We start from the raw sequence: 21636 nt of genomic DNA on the forward strand, positions 1-21636 counted from the left end.
GTGGTAACTACCACCCACAGACTGATAATGTTACAGACTGCGCCTTTCATCGTGCACGAAGTTGAAACAGGCTATCAAGATGAAAGAGTAGATTGTGATTAAGAATTAGAGGATGGTGGATGGATCTTAGGAGCTTATTCATCTCCAACACGATCGTGTTTGATTCGATCGAAATCTATCGACCAGTAGAGAAGTCAAAAGTTTCCTTCTCCCCTTCGATTTCGGGGATTTTGTGTCGGCGAAACTGAGGGGAAACCGAAGGAACCGTTCTGTTAATATTTGAATCAACTGGCTAACTCAATTTTTGATTGGGTCTCCTCATTTATTACAACTACAGTAGGCGCCGCTTAATGTGATCACTGGCACAAATACAATTTGATAACAATAACCGACTGATAACAATAACCGAAAAGAATCCAGGAGACACAAAATAATGATTTTTTTTTCAATTAAGGTGCATTTATTTTGGCAACCTCAAATTAAAATCACAATGACTCAACTGAACGCAGTTTTAAATTATAAATTATTAAATTAACAGAATGGAAATATCTGAATTGTAAAAATTAAAGCTAAATTATGCAATTTTTAGTAACATAGTAATAGGTGAAAGTAAAATATGATCGTTTTCCCTGACATTCGTAAACCAGTTTCAAAGCACATTCAGCTTTTCTATCTTTTCCAGCATGGTTTTGCTTGTTGTTTGAATTTTAATTTAACTTCTCTTTGTTTTCAACCTCGACACAATTCTTTAATAGTTTACGAAGTAATGGCGACAGTGGAGGTCCTACATTAATGTCTGCAACATGTCCAGCGACTGAATTTTTTTAGGTGCAAAAGAAAATTTTCTTAGGAGGAGTCTGTGGTCACTGGGGGCGAACTTTCTGTAGCTTCACTCCTAAAAACATTTTGAACTGCTATTAAAAACCCCAAAATGCTACACAGAAAGTTAGTCTCGTCAGTGTTTGCCTATGTATTTCTGTTGATTGAGGAACAAAAACGGAGAAAAATTGAAAGTTTATGAAAAAGTGATAACGATAAACGAAGACACTGATTACAATATCCGACTTTTTTAACGTGTGTTAACATACAATTGTTCCGGGACTTCGAGATTCTGATAACATTAAGCGAATAATAACATTAACCGTGATCACATTAAGCGGCGCCTACTGTATTCCACTTTGCCCCGCATTGCCCAACATCCATTTCTTGACTGAATTTGCAAGCAAATGGTTTTCTCAGTGAAAGTAAAGTGAAGCTGTCCCAACGTTAATATGACGGTGATAGGTTAAAATATGATGAGAGAGGAAAATATTCTCAGTAGGAATCCCTAAAATTCGGTGTTCCCGTAGGCTATGCTGTAATTAAAGCCTGCCTCCACCCCCTGTCGGTCCATAGAAATGATTAAAGGCATCTCTAATAAATATGCATGCCGAAATCCCTACTACCAGCGAAATCCTTCTCCCTGCTTCGTTAATTCCTGTCATAACAAGCATAAATTGTTTCAGCGCGGGTAAATGCTACTTCGTCAAATCGCGGCAAACAGTGTTAATCAACTTTCTGAAACTTATTTGCCGATGCCGATCGTGTCTCCCCGTACTTTCTCCCGCCATAATGTCCAAAGTTTTACGAGTTGCCCCATTAAGGCGAAAGGGATGAAGAGGATACGTGACCTGCATCCCTAAAGATGTGCTGGTTACAAGGACATTCATTGTTTCGTTACAGATCCTGAGAGAAATTGATCTTCATCGGCAGTTGCAGCACAAAAATGTGGTCCGCTTCCACCATTTCTTCGAAGATGAACATAACGTCTACATTATCCTGGAGAACTGTTCCAGAAAGGTGAGATTCTTTCTCGGTTTCGAGTTTTATAGGGTTGGGTGAAATATTCGATTTGTGGTTTTCATCGGTTGGTTATAGAGGCAAACGTTATTTACAGATAGGGCACCATCAAGCCTAGGTGTTGCCCAGGTCCTAGTAAAATTTGGCGCCCCTTTCACAAAAAAAAAAAAAAATCCCCACATTTTCAAAGTGATAGTTTCTAAGAAAGAGAGAGAAATTTACCCAATTTTCATGTCCCTAAAGTACAGGGGCGGATCCAGAAATTTTTGTAAGGGGGATCAAGTTTCAATGACCAGCGTTATACTTCCAACATAAAAAAAAAAGTATCAGTAAGGGAAGACAAGGAGGATGGCAGACCTCCTCACATGCTACAAAGCCCCCCCCCCCCCCTCGCAAATGAGATCAAATTTCTTGTCATTTCAAATTGCTCCCCACTCCTCCCTTCCCTAAATTTTGTGCTACTTGCGAAATGGATCTTGGCGCAAGTTGCCTTAAAATATAGTTGCCTTAAATTTTCAGTAAAAGTCATATTTCGTTAGGTAAAGAAGCTGGACACGTTGTTGTAAACTTTGAATATATTTTTCTTTTAAAAATGAACAAAAATCTCAAAAGAGCAATAGCCCAGTAACCGAACTTAGTCAATCCTCTGATATATGACATGCTAAGAAAAATGCCTTGCAGATAGAACCAAGCAAAAAAAAAAAAAAAAAAAAGGTTGGCATTGATTTCAAGTACTATTTTTTCGGACCTGAAAATTGAAGTTTAGTAACAATCATTATAAAATTCATGCCACAGGGGGGTCAGCTGACCCTTTGACCCTCCCTTGAATCCGCCCCTGCTAAAGTTGTGGGGCCCAGGTCCACTGACCGCAAGACCGTGCGTTGATCAGGTCCTGTTCACAGGTTTCGGATTTATTAGGGCTCAAGGTCAAATACTATTCGGGGCTCCTTTCCGACAATTCTAATGTTTAATTAAATGTACATGAGCAGGGCCGCAGAGAGCCAAGGCGGGCCCCTTGTCAGTTATGTCACCAGGCCCCGCCCCCTCAAAAAAAAATAAGAAAAGAAAGGGGGGGAAGAGAAGAGGAAAAGAAGAAAAAAAAGGGGAAGCGGAGAAAAAAAAATCAAAACTGCTTACTAGAAAACACTTAACTCTATTTTAAGTGCCACAACAGTATACCAAAAGAATAAATTATACTTAATCTTTACTAGTTTTCTCTTATTCGGAGCCCCCCCCCCCCCTTTTCTTTCTTTTTCTTCCTTTTTTTGCGTCAGTGTCGCCCCCCCCCCCCTCCGAAGGTCCGGGGCCCTAGTTTACGACTAGGCTGACATGGCCTCTTGTCGGGTTTGTACGTGAGTCCTGGGGAAAAAAGCTCTTCTAATTATTCAGCCATCATGCTCGTTAAGGAAACAAAAGTGTCATCGGACATGGATTTGTTTTCATTTGAATTATTGATGTAAATTTTTTTTTATTAAGATCCGTATTCGCTGGAACTTCGAAGTAAGGTTTGAAAAGGCTATATTTTTAGGAATAAAAATGAATTCAGAATGTTCATATTAGCCAAAATCTAGATACCTAACTTGATTCTATTTTGATTATTAAAACGAGAGGTACTTGCATAGAGAACTTTGCTACTATCTAACACAGTTGCGTAACTATGGAGTCTAGCGCCCCTGGCGAACTAAAGAAATTGCGCCCCCCCCCCCCCCCAGGGTCGTCCGAATAGAAAGTCACCGGAGGTCATTGTGACCTCCAAAAAAATTTATTTTTTAAACATTTTGATAGTTGATTCGACAAATAAGAGGCAGCATTGTAATTTATTTTCCTATTTTCTTTTTTAGAATTGTTTTCAATGATGCACAATGTTCCATCTCAGATGCACGCATGTGTCTCTAGCTCTTTTTCTTACAAGTTTTTTTTTTTTTTTTTTCATTTTTTTCAAACATTTTTCAAATTCTATGATCCAAAAAAAAAAATAAAATAAAAAAAAAATAAATAAATAAATAAATAAAAAACCCTCTTAATTTTTTTTAATCAGTTGAAATGCCGCCCCCTTACTACTGCGCCCCTGGCCACTCCTGCCAACCCCTAGTTACGCTACCGTTCTAACATGCCAGTTTTTCTGGACGATGTTTATGAAGCAATGGAAACAAATATTAAAGCAGTTTGGACGTATGACATTTTCGTGTTATAACGAATAATGTCGTAGGTAGCTCCTTTTGTACGATGTTTTGTTCAAGTTGTTTAATTTTAATCCAAGAGGTGGAATTTCATACATTCAGCAATGGTATATGCGCTCAAATACGTATTAAAATGTATTATTAAATGTAACAAGCGACACAAAAACGATAAAAAGGCTGAGGGGAGTAATTGTTATTTTAGTTCCCCCCCCCCCCCCCCCCCCCCCCCCCAAAATGCGCAGCTTTGAAAGCTGCATACATTTAATTTAAAAGATTATATAGGTTGCTGACGCTAAAAATGCACTTTTCGGACGTATTTTAGGCTTGCTAAAAATATTTTATTTTAGGGTTGGGAATCAATGGTGCAAAATACGATTGCTGTGAAAATGTTAAGGCGAAGGCTTTGTGTTAAGCTTTTATCTGACTTTTTTAAATTTAAGTTTTTGGCCAGATAAGTTATTTATATGCGCGGACAAACCCATTTCAGTAAAAAACGAGAGATTGAGTAAGTAACAGATCGTTTAGCAGCCTCTAAACTGCATTTATGTAGAGTATTGTTTCATTCTAATTAAAAAAAAAAAAAATCAAACCAGAAATACAATTATCTGACAGTTCAGTTTAAAGATGCATTTCAAACTATTTCGCTTTTTGTAAAAAAGCAAAGCACAAACTACACATTTTCTGCCACACAAGCTTAACTAATAAATAAAATGAAACCAAGCTGTCAGGCGTACCAATTAGACGCCGAATACTGAAAAAGCACTTTTTTTTCGCGAGGCTTTTAACTTTCGCGAACACGCCGTCATAGTGAAAATTTAAGCTTCGCGAAATGTTTTTTTCTTTTGACTTTCTGTTCGTTCATACAATTCGCAAAATAGACGATATCTTCATTTTCGCGAGAATTAAAGATCGTGAAATTAAGTGCTTTTACAATAGTTAAGTAAAACTCCAAAATCCCAAAATGGGATCGTGGCAGCAAATGTGTTAAAATAAGAACTTCATTGAAATGCAGCCAATATATAGCATATGCTTGATGTTTCATATGACATAACTAGTGGAGTTCAGTCTGATCTAAGACCCCTATAGTATATACGAGCCAACGCATCAGCTTAAGATTAGCCATTTTGGATCGGAGCGCGTGTTTGAGTGGTTGTCTTTCTGGCGAGTTATCGCGTTTGGTGATTGTTCATTGCGAGTAATTATTAACGGCACGTGAATTGTCTATTAAATAAAATATTATTTTCGGCAAATTTGGCGAAATCCGAAACTTTGCTTTGGTAATCCGATCCAAAATGGCTAAACTTAAGCTGATACGTCGGCAGCGGCTCAAGTCTGATCCATGGAACACCATAGTTTCACGGAAACACTACTAAGGATGTCGTTACTCCAGCTCCAGGCAATTTATGTACCTCAGCTCTTTCAATACAGAAGCATAATTAAAAAGTGAATTAATCGATTAATCGAGTTAGATGTTCAGCAATCCCTTTTTTAGTAATTTGTAAGCAAACTGGTTCACCCTTGAGGATATACCCATGATGAATGAAATAAAACTTCTTCGTAATTATGAAATTGGGTTATACAACTGTCCTACAACATTTGCGAATATCATAATTTAATCGAGATTAGATGATGTTTCAAAATTGTCTCTTACGCATAGGCGTGGTGTTACGATAATGAGTACATTGTTTTAAGTACACATCGATCGTTAAAGGAGAAAAAAAAAAGAACAACTTGTTATGTTAGAGTAGTTATGTTACTTAGAATTCTGACGCATCTAATGTATTTGTAAGTATAGCTAGATCCGTTCATTGAATATTATTTCTAGAATACGATAACGGTGCTACAGCGCGGTAGGGGTCATTAAAGGAAGGAAAAAAAAACAACATTAGAAAAAGATAGAAGAATATAATTCTCTGACAAGACGCCCAGGATCTTGAACTTGATTTGCAGGAGACTCATTTTTGACCTTACTTTTATTCATAGCCGCAGGGCTGGAAAGAAAATTTAGAACGAAACGTTTTAGTAGATGCTTCGTCTTGTAGCAGTTCAAGGCCAGTGTAAATAGGCGAGGGGGAGGGGGGCAGCTATATTTTATGAATGGAGGCAAAAGCAGCTGGCCCTCAACTTGTTTTGACTGCCTGCAGGCTGCAGACTTCTTATTCGTCAGCGATCATATTTTTAAAGATGTAATAGAAGTCTTTTGTAGAGAGAAAATGGCAGCTGCTACATTCGATGAATTCTTTATATTAGAAGAACGCTTGATCTTTTTATAATACGTACACCTTAACCAACCTTTGCATAGGGATTTGAGTAGCTTTTATAGGAAGAAAATGATTATTAATTTTTAAATTTATTAAAATGAAAGATGTTACAGGGCTGAAGTTTAGTCTGAGTTTAGCACTAAAACAGGACAAGGGGTCATTGTTTTAAGCTATTTAAATCTCAGGCTAACATGGATATTAGGAAAAATTATTATTATAGCAGGGTAGTGGAACCTTGGAACAATTTACCGGAAGAGGTGGTAACGAGCAAGGGAGTAGATAGTTTTAAGAGGGCCATTGATCTTCACTGGGGATTGTAAATTGACTAGGTCCAGTCTAGCTGGGCCCAGAGCCTGTTGCTGGTCGTCACTTTTGTATTTGAATATATTTGTATCTGTTTACGTTTTGAGAACTCCGTTGAAAGCAGATTAGGACCATATTTCATGGAAGTTGAAAATCTTGTTCGTAGATTTAGTTGCAAAATTTTTTATACCACCGTTATTATTCTTCTGCGTGCCTAAAGTACGGATTCGGAGTCGGACTGATTTTGGGGTAAATGCTTCGGAGTCTTATCTTTTGCCCGACTTCCCGGCCCTGCCCTGTTTAGAACAGGCATGAACATGGTATTTAAATAATTATGTTTGGGCTTAATTTCTACCGAAAGAAGTGTAGAAGCTCTGGAGTCTTCAGAACTAATTTTAATACATAAAATTGCAAAGAAGTGCAGAAGCTGGGCATGCAAATGAAACTCTGACTATGATTCACAAAAAATATGCTGCGCATAAAATGTTTTTCTTCACCCAGGCCGGTTATTTCGATTCTTTTCAAGAGGGGAGGGGGCAAAAAGTATACTTTTAATGCGTATTATATCGGAAAGCAACAACAAAGAAAAAAACCCTCCCACTTATGCAAATACAGTAGACCCTCGTTTTATGTGGGTTTATTTTACGCGGGTGAGTTTCGGTTTTACGCGGATGCGGCAATGCAAACACAGGTAAAATTTCCCCCCTTTTCAAAATCCAAACTCCTAAAGATTGCAGATTACACGTAATTAAATGTATTTTGCCGTACTAATAATCGAGTTTGAGCCGCTGGAGACGTTTTATGCGATTGGTTCCAGAGCTCTTTCCAGAAGTCAAGTTATTAGACCACACAGTTCAGAACTCACTGGAGGAAGAGCTTTTAGGAGTGACAAAAGAGGGCAAAACCAACAAAGATACCGACATCGGTGACACACAACCAAAAACATGAGTTTTGAGCCATTCCTAGACTAGAGATGATCTTTCTGATTTGTTAGTGAAGGAAGATTCTATCATGGAAATGACGCAAATAATCATGGATGCGTTAATGCTCTGCAAAGGAACTACAGAAAAAAAAAATCTTAATGACTGCCGAAAGAATAACACAAGCAACACCTTTTTATAAACTCTAAGTTAATTCATGTTCTCTTTATACACGTTGTGCATATGTATTGGAATAAGTTCACATTAAACTTATTATATCTACTTATCTATCACTAGAATGAAGTTTTTTTTTTTTAAATCTATGGAACCTAACCCCTATTTTAACACTATTATAAAGTCTTAATTTACGCGGCATTTCCGTAGAACGTAACCCCCGCGTAAAACGAGGGTCTACTGTATATATTTCTCAGAACCGGGGGAGGGGGCAGTTGCCCTCTCCTGGACCTTCCTAAATGGCAAGCCTCTATTCACTTCATGGTAGGTACTACAGTAGAAAACCGTTGTAACACAGATTTTGGCGGTAGACAGATCATTTCACAAGTTTAGAAAATAATATTCAGACATTAGAATAAGTTTTTACTTCACTGAATATTAAAGCTCAAATTATGCAATTTAATATACATATCATTTAAAACCTTGGAATTAAGATTGAAATATGAAAACTTAGTTTGCAAGGCAAAATAGAGTACTTTTTTTTTTAACTGAAAAACTTTGTGTTCTCTTCTGAAAAGTTGTGCTTTTTATAGTGGTCGGCGTTATCTGTAATACCAAACTAACGTTTGCGATAATTTTGGCTACTGAATTTATATTGTAAACTTATAGTATGACAAATCAGTAGTTTCTATGTAACCTTGATCAAAATTGGCAGCAGTGAATGAAATTAAAACAAATTAACACGAATAAAAATTTGCCCTGATGTACATGTAACCAAAAAGCATCTTTATTTGATTTTTAAATTTAATAAATGTTTTGTTTTTCCTAACCCAAAACACTTTTACAGCACTTTGTTACTGTTTAGAAAGCTGTTTAAATTGAATTACTTCTTATTTTTCTAGTCTTTGGTTCATATTCTGAAGAACAGGAAGTATCTAACGGAGCCTGAAGTTCGATACTTCATGCTACAGCTTGCAGAAGGTGTTCGCTATACTCATTCCCAAGGAGTGATCCATAGGGATTTGAAGCTGGGAAATATGTTCTTATCTGAAGAAATGGAAGTGAAGATTGGAGATTTTGGTCTTGCAACACACATTTCTAATACTGAAAAATGTGGCAGGAAATTGTGAGTTTTATTAGTAACTTCCTTATTGTAGTTCTCTGTTGTGAGAAATTGCCAAAACATGTTGCAAATTTTTGTCAAATGCAGCAGTCTTAATATTATTAGAAGGATAATATTTAGAGCTGTTAATTTGGCACGAACAGTATTATTTTCGTTTTAATGTTTTCGATAAAAAGAACGGATCGCAAATAGATCGGAGTTCGCTTTCCTTCTAATCGGCTGAGTTACAGTAGCATGGTCGTTTGGCGAGTTAGGCGATGCACATTATATTATTTTAAGGTTTAAAGCTACTGTTTCCATAATTTCATATGTTCTTTATTAATTTGGTGAAATATTTTAAATTTCAAATATTTTTTTTTAGGTTTTTTAAAAGTTAGTGATGCAGTTTTTAATTAAAAAAAATGTTCGTTTACCAGAGAGAGAAGGAGGGGAAAGGGGGAATTTTAATTTTTTCACGAGACTTCCTTCCATTTTTTAGCAGAGGCATCGTCGTTCTGGTACAGTTAGTAAATTATAAATGAAAAAACCATATGAACCAACATTATTTCACTTCTGTTTAGATTATTATTTCTCTGTCAACTTTATGAAACTCAGGAGGCAAAAAGGTATTTTGTTACATATTCTAACAAAAAAAAAAAAAAATATGGCATAAGGGGAAACTTTTCATAATGGATTATTTAGTCTCCTAAAAATGTTACATGAATCATCATCACAAAAACCACTGGACCGTTTTATATATTTATTTTCTAACTTTATTTTATTCATTTATTTCAGCACTGTTTGTGGCACTCCAAATTACATAGCTCCAGAGGTGCTCAATATGCAGGGACATAGTTTTGCAGCTGATGTATGGGCTATGGGCTGTATCATGTAAGTTATGCAAAAGCGATTTTGATGAAAATTTTTATGATTGATGTTTAAATCTTGAATATTTTCTAATGGAAATGACTTGTCAAACTAGACACATTTTGTAATTTTTTAGTCATATTTTAAAGCGTAGAAGGATTAAGATAAATGATTGATGTTGCTTGCACCTATCACCTTGTGCAATCGGCTAGTTTTTAGTGTTGCCTCTTTCCAGGTGTTATTGCACCATTTCTGCTGGGGCAGATAGTTAATTTATAAATTTAGCTGAAGAAGATTTTTTTTTTAAATCTAACATGTGTGTGTGTGTGTGTGTAGCTGCACCTGTCCTTCCCAAATCCATCATGAATGTACATAACATTCACAACAAAGGGATTTTACCAAACTGAAATTCTGAACTGTGGTTAAAAATAATTTTAGCCCAGCTCATCTTGTGACTTCTACTCTTGTGATGTTTTTACGTTTTTTTTCATCAAACATTTCAAGCCAATCACTGTGCCTGTCAGGAGAAAATATAAGAAGCTGTATTTGGTTTTGTCTTTATTAACCTGCATATTACTTATAGAAAAACACTATTATAACTGATCAGGTTTATCATTATCATATGAAGGAATAGATTGCAGTTCAGGACATTAAAGACATTCTAAAGGCAGGGTTGCCAACTGCTCCGTATTTTGCAGAGTTGCTCCGCAAAAATGGCGCAACTCGCAGCTCTGCAAAGAAGTTCTTTTGCTCCACATTTCCCGGCTGAACGATTTGAAGCTTAAATTTTGCTATTTTATCCCAACAAACATGTAAATATGGGAAATTAAAGATGCTTACATAAATGATAAAAGATTTAAATAGTCTTTAAAGCTAAATTAAAAAAAAAATATTTTTATACTCCTGCTTAATATGATTATTGAAGCTCTAAAACAATTTTAGATAAGTGGTTTTAACTGTCTTTATTGATTTTTATACAAAATACCGGATTGCTCCACAAAATTTTAAACTGCTCCTCAAAATCACCACAGATGTTCCTCAAATTGTTTCTCCAAGGTTGGCAACCCTGCTAAAGGTTCTTTCATCAGGCATCACAAAGTAACCAATATGAAATTTAGTTACCTTCAAACAGTGGCAGATTTCCAAATAGAAGACTATTTCAGAGAAAGGAGAATTTTACTTATATCTAAACTGGTATTGTTGTACAGGGTGTTGTAGTAAAATTTTTATAATAAAATTTGGAATATTGTATGATTTTTTCTTCAAAAGTAGTTAAAATTAATTACATTATAAAAAGCAGCTTTTCTAATTTGAAGGACGACTGTGGACGACTTTGCTAACGTTTGGTTTACAATTGTTTTATTTTTAGAATCTTCTCGTATAGAGATACTGACTGGAAGGCTTCTAAGTACAGGATGATATAATAAATATATGTACATTTATCTTGTGTCTGAGAATAACTTCTTCATCAAAAAATAATCTTCTTTTTCCCAAACAGGTATGCCATGCTTGTGGGACAGCCACCATTTGAGACCACAACCCTCAATGAGACTTATTATCGTATCAGTACGAACAAATACACCATCCCGAGTTCCATGTCTGATGCGGCTCGTCATCTCGTGGCCAAAATGTTGCAGCTCAAGCCAACAGACAGACCCTCCCTCGAAGAAATCATCCAGCATAAGTTTTTTGTTGCAGGTTTCCTACCATCCTCACTGCCAACTAGTTGTTGCATAGCTGTTCCTAAATTTCCCTTGGCTTCTTTTGTTAAAAGGTAAGGCCTCCAGAGAATGCTCACTGAATAGGCCAACTATGCCGTGACCAAGTTGGCCTATTAAATAATCAGGCTTTGTCTTCTCTCTGCCACTAGGGGCTCCTAATCTTAGGTGCCTCCAAACGATTAAGTTGTTTAAATACTAGTTTATTACAGTCGAACCTGTCTTTCTCAAATTTTACGGGAGAAAAGAAAAATTCAAGATATGGAGGTTTCGAGATACAGAGGTTTTGAAAAAAGTTCTAAAAATAAGTAATTGGAGCAACGACTCGAAAGTAAAACTTTGGAAGCAATTTTACTAATCAACAATGTCCCCTTCCTCTCAGTTTCCGAATGGATATGTAATTGCTGGAAAGCTTGCTTCTTGTACATAAAATTTTAATTCTGGAGGATTATGTGACTGTTAATAGTGACTGCTGCTGCCAAAGTTATAGACTTAATTAAGAAAAATGCTTTTTGTCTCCAAATTCCAGTTAATAAAGATGGTTGGGAATCGAATTCAGGAAAGAAACTTTAGTCGAAATTCGAGATATACAGGTTTTCAGAAAATTTCATTCGAGACAAACATGGGGGAAAACATTGAATTAATACTTTTACGGTACAGGGAAAATGAAAAACTTCGACATAGAGAGGTTTTCGAGATAGGCAGGTTCGAGATAAACAGATTCGACTGTATTTACTAGTGGTACCCGCACGGCTTTGCCCGTAGTAGAAAATGAAAAGGTCATTTGGTTCGCCTGTATATTAACAAATAACGGATGATGAATTTCTTGCCAATTTGCTATGCTTGCCCATGTTACGGTTCCAAGTTATGATCATTTGGTAATTTGCTCACCCACATTGTGATAATTTGCTCTGTGAAAAGTTCTTAAAATCGGAATAGAAAAAGAACAAGATCAAATTTTCGAAAAATTGCTTCAAGGTGCACAACCCCATGCTATAAACTAATTCTGTGCCAAATTTCATGAAAATCGGCCGAACGGTCTAGGCGCTATGCGCGTCACAGAGATCCAGACAGGCAGAGAGAGAGAGATCCAGACAGAGGCTTTCAGCTTTATTATTAGTAAAGAAGAAAAAGAAAGATTTGAGATTTTCTGCTTTATTTATTTCTCCTTTCTTCTACTTACATAAGGTGTGGGATGCTCTGCACCTTAACAAATATTTTAAGTGAGCGCTTGAAAATTGCAGCACTTTTGACGTCGGCACATCGGTTTCTCAGTGCATGTTTGTGTTTTAAGGTTTGACTACATGGATCCCAAAAAAGGGTTTGGCCTAGGGCACCCCAATAACTTAATCAGGCCCTGTGTGAGGAATACAAACCTAATAATTTAAGTGTTTTTGTGTGATAGAACTGGTGCTGATTTAGTATAATACAGTCGGACCCCATTTAACAAACCTCTATTTGATGAATTTCGCGATTTAACGAATTTTTCTTTTCCCCCGAATAAAATGAAGGCAAAAAACCCTATTTAGCGAATAATAAGCCCCGAAATAACGAATTATTTTAACAGCCTAAAAAATTTTTTTTGTTAATTTGAGTTAGTAAATATTGGATTGTTTTCCAAATGTTACATCCATATTGTCCAAAGCAGAAAGACTTTTCTTGGAAACAGCAATTTTCGATGGGCGAGGGGGCAACCAATGAATAGTTATTCTAATGCAGAACGCGATAGTGAAACTCCCATTAAAATTGTTACTTTTTCAAATGCTTTACATGACCTGGAAGCTGTAAAAACATATTTCGTGCAGCAGGCTGCAAAAGACGCAGTATTTTCTTCGCTCCATAAAGTTGTAAAGGAACTATTTCGAGTCTATCAAGGAAATTGTTAAACATCTATTGCTCGGTAGTTTTAAATTTCAAATTAAGTAGCGTGTGATAAGTGGCGAAATGCAGAATACAAATTGTACACTTTCCAATTATGGATATTTTTGCGCAGTTGCTTATAAGGGTTTTTAGATAAGGTAAGTGCTGTTTTTTAATAATTTTTCGCACCCCGATATTACGAATAACCCCGATTTAACGTATAAAAGTTTCGGTTCCGGTGAGTTCGTGAAATCAGGGTCCGACTGTAATAGAAAAGATAGCATAATTTTTTTAAAAGCATTTTGGTATTTATTGTATTCTCACCTACATGAGCTTAAGGGCTCACAATTTTGTTGGATTGATTCATTTTTAACGTAAAAATTATTTCAATAATGGTTTAATTTCATTTTTTTAATGGCATGTTATAAAGCTAATTAATTTTCCCAAATGTGTTAGATATCTTATAAAAAAGTTGTATTACTTCTTTGCTTTGATTGAGATAAAAGTTGTATTGTTTGAATAAATATTCTTTGTGACCTTAGTAAAATTGGGTAATTCAGGGTTATGTGCCATTTAAAACAACCATTAATCTCATTAAGTTAATAGAATAATAATTTTTATCAATTAATAAGTCTACATTAGTGTTTATGAAGAATTTTTTCCATAAATAACTTGCAGTCTTTTTGAGTTGTTAGCAAGTTAGTTTAATGCACTAAAAGTGTAATTGATTTTTCATTCATAATTGAAAAGTAATTTATTCTGCATTATTTGAGCAACATGTTTTTCAAGCTGCTTTAACCATAGGTAGAGAAGATGAGACTTTGTCTTTCTTGGTTTTTATCAATGCCGATCAAAATAATGATTCAGTTAAATTTTCATTCTTAACTGAAAAGTAATTAAGTCTGGATTATTTGAGCAACATGTTTTTAAAGCTGAAAAACCCCATGGACAGAGAAGGAAGGATTTTGTCTTGTCTTTCATCAGCACAGATCTGTATCACCCTCATTCTTCAAATGGTGAGAGAACGAAAATTTTGAAATGAATTGCACAGACAATATTTTCTTAAGCTGTAAAAGTTTTAACAAATTTTCAAATTTTTGCTGCTTAATATTTTATTTTAATATCTTGAAGAAGAAAAAAGTGCTAAACTGAACTGGAATTTGTAAAAAAAAAAATCACCACTGAATGTAACAGAATAAAATTGTTAAAAAGTTACGTTAGATTCCAGCGGTACTCTTTGACAAATACCCCTCAATGCTTAAAGTAAAAATTTTATGAAATATGGTCAAATTTCGACCTCTGGACAACCACTAGCCTCAATTAATACTTAAAATGTTAACCACAAAAACTTTATCAGTTGAAATTAACGAAAATCATTTTTGGCAAACCAGAATATTTTGCAATATGTGCATCAGTTTTTGAAAATGACGTGTACCGTCTTCTTGATCTTTAGAGCTATTTGTTTTTTGGGTGGAATCAACTATGTGTTGAAATATTGCTAGAAAGTTGGCACAGCAGACTATGAAAATATTTTATCATTTCACTTCTCACCACATTATTTAATTTTATCTCACGTTCTCCTACTTCAGTTGCCTTATTTGATCTTAAATGTTATCACGAAAAATGTATTGAATTAGATTAATATTTTCCTTTTTGTTTATGTGACATTGGCTTATAAAATCCTTCTCTTACTTGAAATAGGTCTTCGAGTGAGCAAGATGTTGACAAAATTGCTGGTTGTATTGTTGATCTTCATCTTAGCCCTAAGCCAGGTGTACCAAAGGTGATGGTTATATTTTTTAAAAATCTTTTTTATTTATGTAAATCGGAAGCAATTTTTATGCTGTATATATTGTTGTATGCACAGGGAGTACTAATAATTTCACTAGAAATTTCACTTGAAATTTCTTGGACTTTTGTGAATGCTCTTAAAAAGAACTTTAAACAATTTCTTCACTTAAAAATATTTTTAAATTTCAATTTACTTATATGCTGTTCTAAGTTTGCTTGAAATTGAAATGCCAAATTAACTTAATAGCCTGAATATTGTGTATTCTTATATCTTTTACAAGCATGTTAACAATACCCACATTCAAATTTCCTCCAATTAATTGGTTCCATATCTGTTCCTCATGCGAATGATCAAGTATCGCTGACGTCTTCGACAATGAAACTCGCGCCACGGCATGATGATTTGATAATATATTTTGATAATGTTTAACATGCTAGGAAATACTTTATTATGACACTAGTGGTACCCACACGGCTTTGCCCGTAATAGAAAATTAAAAGGTCTTTTGGTTTGCCTGTATATTTACAAATAATGTATGGTGAATTTCTCGCCAATTGGCTTACACCATGTTACGGTTCCATGTTATGATAACTTGGTGATTTACTCGTCCATCTTATGATAATTTTGCTCGAAAAAGTCCATCTTATGATAATTTTGCTTGAAAATTTTTTCTTAAAATTGGAATAGAAAAAGAACAAAATCAAATTTTCGAAAAATCTATTCGAGGTGCACACTCTCGCGCTACAAACTAACTTTGTGCCAAATTTCATGAAAATCGGCCGAACGGTCTAGGTGCTATGCGCGTCATAGAAATCCAGACAGGAAGACTTTCAGCTTTAATATTAGTAAAGAAGGCTGAACTGGATCCGGTAACTTAACAGTTTTACTGGAAACACTGTCATTTTAGGAGAGTGAAGGAACAAAAAAGTGGTCAACAATGAACGCAATCTACTAGAGTTTAGGGTTAATCCACAGAAGTTAGGGTTAAAATTTCAACTATCAAGATATCACCGAACAGGCAATGGCTTCGTTCAAATGTAGAAGCAGAATTTCACCAGTCATATCTTGACGGGCGATTTTCTAGATATATATATATTTATGAAGAAAAAAAAAGGATGAATTTGTATCTTTGTTACAAATTCAGCCTATGTATGCATATACCTTCAAAGGCTATAATTTTTCATTAGTTAAATGGGGTTAAAAGACTTTTACTGGTGTTGAAGTGCAATAATCCTTTGTGTTGAATTACATAAGTGTTTCCGAAAAAGTAAATCAATTTGTTTTATAATTAAAAATTCATTTTTAAAAATATTTTTGAAAAAAAAAATCGTGCAAGTAAATAATAAGTGTTACACATCAGTCAAGGTTTTTTACCATTAATATACTAGAGTGCTCGGGAAAAAGAGTATAAGTCAAAAATTGAGTAAAATCAGGTTATTTCATATTTATACTATATGGACCTTATCTTTCATTGCGGTTCAGATAGTAAATGTGTAGTAAACATTGTGAAAATAAACAAACACCTGATGGAGTGGTCTACTTCTGAAATCTAGAAGGAAAGCTGTGGAAAAGCAGCTCCCCTTAAAATTCAGTATTTTTGACTTATACTCTTTTGCCCGAGCACCCTAGATTATATGTCTGAATTTTCTGCGTACCAGCATTCATTACGAGATATATATTGACCTTTTCTCTCTCTCTTTTGTTGATAATTTTCAATAACATTTTTTATCTGTATCCAAATATGGAAGATTAGTTATTTTTTGAAATTATTTCAAAAGGGTTTACACCGGTTTCCCTTCATGACCGAAATGTCTTACAAAAATAAGTGCTTTTACCATATTTTATAAGATTTATAATTTTTGCAACTTTCTCAGGATCATCATAATCAGGTAAATGTAAGCTTCCCAAAATATTATTTTGTGGCAAATTATTTTAATTTGTGGTTTGGTTTGTATAAAATCCAGGAAACTTTCGGCTCATGAAATCATAAAAATAGATCAATTGTTTCACAACGTTTTCCTGGAGGGTTTTTTTCCGAAGGGTGTATGCTCAATGCAAATCATACTGAAAAACAACCAAAACCAAGCCAACTTGTGTATAAATACATCAATTTCTCAAAAAAAAAAAAAAAAAAAAAACACGTAAGTGACAGGCTTGCACAGATACCTTTATTTTTGCAAAAATAAGTGCTTTTATAATGATTAACACTTCATTCTTTTTGAGAGATTTTCATTTTCTGTATTTCTTTGAATGCTTAGAATGTTAGTTGTTTGTTTGTCTCTAGAAAATGTTAGTGTTTGTCTCTTGTAAGGGATACTAACGAGTATGTAACCAAATTCATTCTTTTTGTAAAACTTCTACATTTTTTAATCACTATTATGATGAGTGTCCACTTTCATTTCACTCATACAATTCCCAAAATGTTTTATTGACCCTAATGAGATGCACAGATGTGCTTCAAAAGTTGAGAATCAGTTTGTGATATGAAGTATTTATTTTTACAGATACCAGTCAAGTCTGAAGAATCTTCCCCAAAGAAGGATAATTGTTTCCCAACAAATATCAGGCAAAAGCTGACCAGTGTGCTCTGTCCAGACAAAAGTAAAGAAAGAACCAATGTGTTATTTTCAAAAATATAGTGTGTCCGAAAACTCCTTGATGCATCTTAAAAATTCATAGAAAAGCAACAAATCGTATGAATATGCCGTTTGCACCATATTACTTCAAAGGTTCAAAAGTTCATGACATTGGGGAAAAAAAGGGAAAAAAAGTGTAAATATGAGTAATTGCTGTATCGTCGCAGTAAGTCATGGCATCAAAAATCAGAACAGATGGCCACCAGACTTTCCCCTTCCATTTTAAAGCTCCATTCTTATGAAATAAGATGAGAAAAGTTCATTTGTTTGGAATCTTTAGTTTTTATTTTCGTGAAATGAATCAATCCACGCTGTAAAAAATCATTTTTCAATCAATCTTTAATTTTTGACTCTAAAAAGTGAGGGAGCAGGGCGTTTCTACTTTTAGAATTTAGGGGGCAGTTGTCCCCCCCCCCCCATATGAGCCACCTATGTGTGAGGTGCCTTAAAAGGGATCATACTTGTTTCTCATTCTATTCTTTTGAACCTGAAGGACAGTGGAGCCCTAAAAAATACCATGCAATAGGCCTCCAAACCCATAGACTAATAATAAGAGTAGACCGAGCTTTCCCAGTCTTGCTGATGAAAAAATTGGTTCATGGATACATCATGTGACTGTTGGAAGGCTTGGCGAAAACTTTGGCGGCATGGTTGCGAGATGGCAACATTATCTATAGTTTGGCACTCGACATGTATTTTAAGACACTGTATTTACATTATAATTTTTTGTTCCAGGTGCAGAGATTGAACTGTTTTTCTTTTAGTTATGCATTATTTTGACATTAGTAATTAGTTTTTGATCACAGTTTTCAGTAACTTTTATTTCATTTGGAACTGCTATGTTAGCGTTGGCGTGAACGTAATGGCGTAAACGTTTTGCGTTAACGCAAAAATGTACTAATCGGTATCTTAAATTGAAGTTGTAGGTAAAAATCTTGCCGTTTGCCGATTCTTTTTGGGCGCTTGCATCTTTAATTGCTTAGAGAGTTATTGAAATTGACTAAAGAAAATGCACAATACGATCTAAACGAAAAACTCACTATATTAACAAAATATTTGCAACTTAGAATAACAAATTTGCAAATCGGACTCCATAAAAAATCATTCTTCCATGTTCCATCAATTCTATTTATTTTATTTCTCACGGGCTTTGATCGTCTGCTACGATCAACGCCCGCTGTTGCTAGGATATCCACCAGTCACATGGTTTGGTTTATGAGCAGCAAAAGGGTTGCCATAGCTCGGTCTACTCTTATTATTAGTCTATGTCCAAATCTATAAATCTGCCAACAAGTTCATTGATGTAAAGAAAGTTATTCATTAATTTTCTCTTATCAAACCACTTTAGACACAGAATGATCCAACTCGGTGGTACTCAACCTTTCTTTACCTGAGGGTGCACCTTAGGGTGGTTCAAAAAACTTTTTTTCAGCTAGAGTCCAGGACACCCCCTATTTTTTTTCACTTGCTAATAGTATTATGCTGTAAAAGTTTTAGCTTCTTACTCAAATTTTAAGACGGTGCTCAATGACCCCTTTGTTTAACATAAGCAGTATCAGAAAATGCCACTAATGGAGAAATATTTAATTTCCCCCTGCTGTTTTTTTTGTATAAATAATTGTTTCGTTGCAACGTATATGCATATTTCTAGTGTATATTGTAATATGTAGCATTGTTTTTTCAGTTCGATGTATTTTGTTAATCCCCCTCCCCATATTATTGAAGTTTGTGTGAGGGGGTTGAGCACCCTCTTTCAGTTGAAATAGGAAGCTAAAATTCTTCCAGTATATTACCATCCACAAATCTAAAAATATTGAGGGTATCCCAGTATCTAGAAGAAACTTTTTTTTTACATGTACAGTAGAAGACCATTATACTGCACACCTTGGGACCAGAGCTTTTGGGTTATACAGGTTTTTGCGTTATATAGATCATTTCACAAATTTTGAAACTAATATCCGGAATATATCTATATATTAGCACTTCAGAATGAGTTTTATCTGCAATGAGTATTAAAGCACCAATATTACAATTAGTTGTTCACAAATAAATGTTTCACAATCAAAAGAAAGTGCATTATCCTGCACTTCTGCTAGCTTCATGGTTTGCATAACAGGCTGCATTTTCAAGAGCCATCTGGTATTTTCTATTTACTGTAAGTACTAATTTTCCTTTAAAAACTTTGAATTAAGATGGAAAGATGAGGAACTATTTCAAAATTTGATTTGCTTTACAATTTCAATGCTTGCAAAGCAAAACAGAGGGATTTTTTAAACTTCAAAACATATTGTTTACTTCTGAAAAGTTGTGCATTTTATAGAGAATTGCATTATATAGGTTGGCGTTATAACGGTCTTCTACTGTATTTTCAAACCACCCTAGTGCACCTCGTATTAAGACGAATCTTGAGGGCCAGAAAACATAAAATTTAAATGAATTTGATTTTTCATTTTTTTTTTTGGACACCATGTGAAAACTCAGGGTAAAGGAAAAAAAATTACAAACCAAGAATGGTTCTTACTACTGCATGCTTATTTTCTCAATACGAAGCCCTCATCTGTCTTTTAGAAAACAATTTCTTGTTATTTAGCCCTAAATTTGCAACAATCATTCTTAATACCGAATGAAGAGGATCAGTTCCTCTGAAAATTTTTCCAAACATAGATTCGTAACATTGAACAGAACAGTGTGCCACATGGACCAGCTTCGCTGTCCGCTTAAGGTCGGCGGGTAATAGGCTGGGCTGATCTAACTCATTGCATTTAATTATTTGGTTCCTAGTGTTATAGTCTTTTTTTTTTAATTATTATTTCAAAGTATTGCTTGGTGCACAATTACCAACTCTTTAAAAGAACCTTTTCCTGAAATTATATCTGGAATAGAGATATCATTCAATGTTGACCTTGCTCAACTTTAGTGCTGAACCTAACTCAGGGCCGGATTGAGAAATGTGGAGGCCCCGGGGCAACGAAGGAGTGGAGGCCCCTAATCAGAGTTCGAAAAGATTATCATATTTTCGAAAATCTCCGATGCTTTGATATATATCCGAATATTTTGATATATATGTACATATCTGATATTTTCGATTTAAAAAATTTCCATTCAAGTCATTTCGTCAAATATTTTTTTAAAATTTTGAGCTCAAGAAGCGAGAAGGTGTTAGGATGACCTGTAAAGTTAACCATTTTTTGGATTTTTTTTTACTTACTTTATTTGTCTTTAACTCATGGGTACAAATTGCAAATTAAATGAATAAAAATATATATATTGCCACTGAAATGCTCGATCAAATAAAAAAATGATAGTAAATGGATCCTTTGCAATCAGGGCTTTCTGATATATCAATAATACTATTTTTGTGCAAGCATTCTTTGTAGAAATACAAAAAAAAAAAAAAAAAAGTCTGGGAGAAAAAACGTAAAATTTGCTGACCCGTGAAAGTTAGGATGTTTTGTAAAAAAATTATTGTGGGGGCCCCTTTGTTGTGGGGGCCCTTGGCAGTAGCCTCGCCTGCCCTCCCCTAAATCTGGCCCTGACCTAACTTGCGCAAGAAAGGGGGGAAAATGATCTCACACTTGCTGTTTTGTAGATAAGCTCATGTGACTTTTAATTTGTAAATATGTTATTTTAATTAGCGATATTAAATGCTTTTTATTTTTAAAAATATTTCTGTTCAATGCTCATATTGTATAATCTCTGACTCGCAACCTAATTATCCAATGTTTTCTTCTAGTTGTGAAGAAACCAAAAGAAGTGTGTAATTCTGCAAGCATGTATGACATGATTACAGATGCACTTGAATCCATACCTGAAGGTAAAAAAAAGTTTATAAATAAAACTCTATAATACAGTTTCTGTGCATTTTATTTCTCGAGTGTTACAGAGTGTAAAAAGACTTTTCCTGACCAGAGCTGGCTTTAGGCAAGTGTAACTGCACATTTGGCCTCTTGTCAAATCAAAGATGTAGATCTTCCTCTGATCAGT

The 21636-nt window shown here is 34.8% G+C and overlaps 1 protein-coding gene across 1 annotated transcript in view; it reads left to right on the top strand.

The window, feature by feature from the left end:
• The window catches only part of LOC129221552 (serine/threonine-protein kinase PLK1-like), a 308268-nt gene that overhangs the window by 266016 nt on the left and 20616 nt on the right, over nucleotides 1-21636 (top strand). Inside the window, exons 3-9 of the mRNA XM_054856046.1 lie at nucleotides 1723-1839; nucleotides 8580-8803; nucleotides 9575-9670; nucleotides 11145-11420; nucleotides 14926-15007; nucleotides 17521-17617; nucleotides 21386-21466. Of these exons, the coding sequence (XP_054712021.1) occupies nucleotides 1723-1839; nucleotides 8580-8803; nucleotides 9575-9670; nucleotides 11145-11420; nucleotides 14926-15007; nucleotides 17521-17617; nucleotides 21386-21466 (973 nt within the window). The remainder of the gene's footprint in view (nucleotides 1-1722; nucleotides 1840-8579; nucleotides 8804-9574; nucleotides 9671-11144; nucleotides 11421-14925; nucleotides 15008-17520; nucleotides 17618-21385; nucleotides 21467-21636) is intronic.

This window comes from Uloborus diversus, chromosome 4 (assembly GCF_026930045.1).
Source record: "Uloborus diversus isolate 005 chromosome 4, Udiv.v.3.1, whole genome shotgun sequence".
Lineage (NCBI taxonomy): Eukaryota > Metazoa > Arthropoda > Arachnida > Araneae > Uloboridae > Uloborus > Uloborus diversus.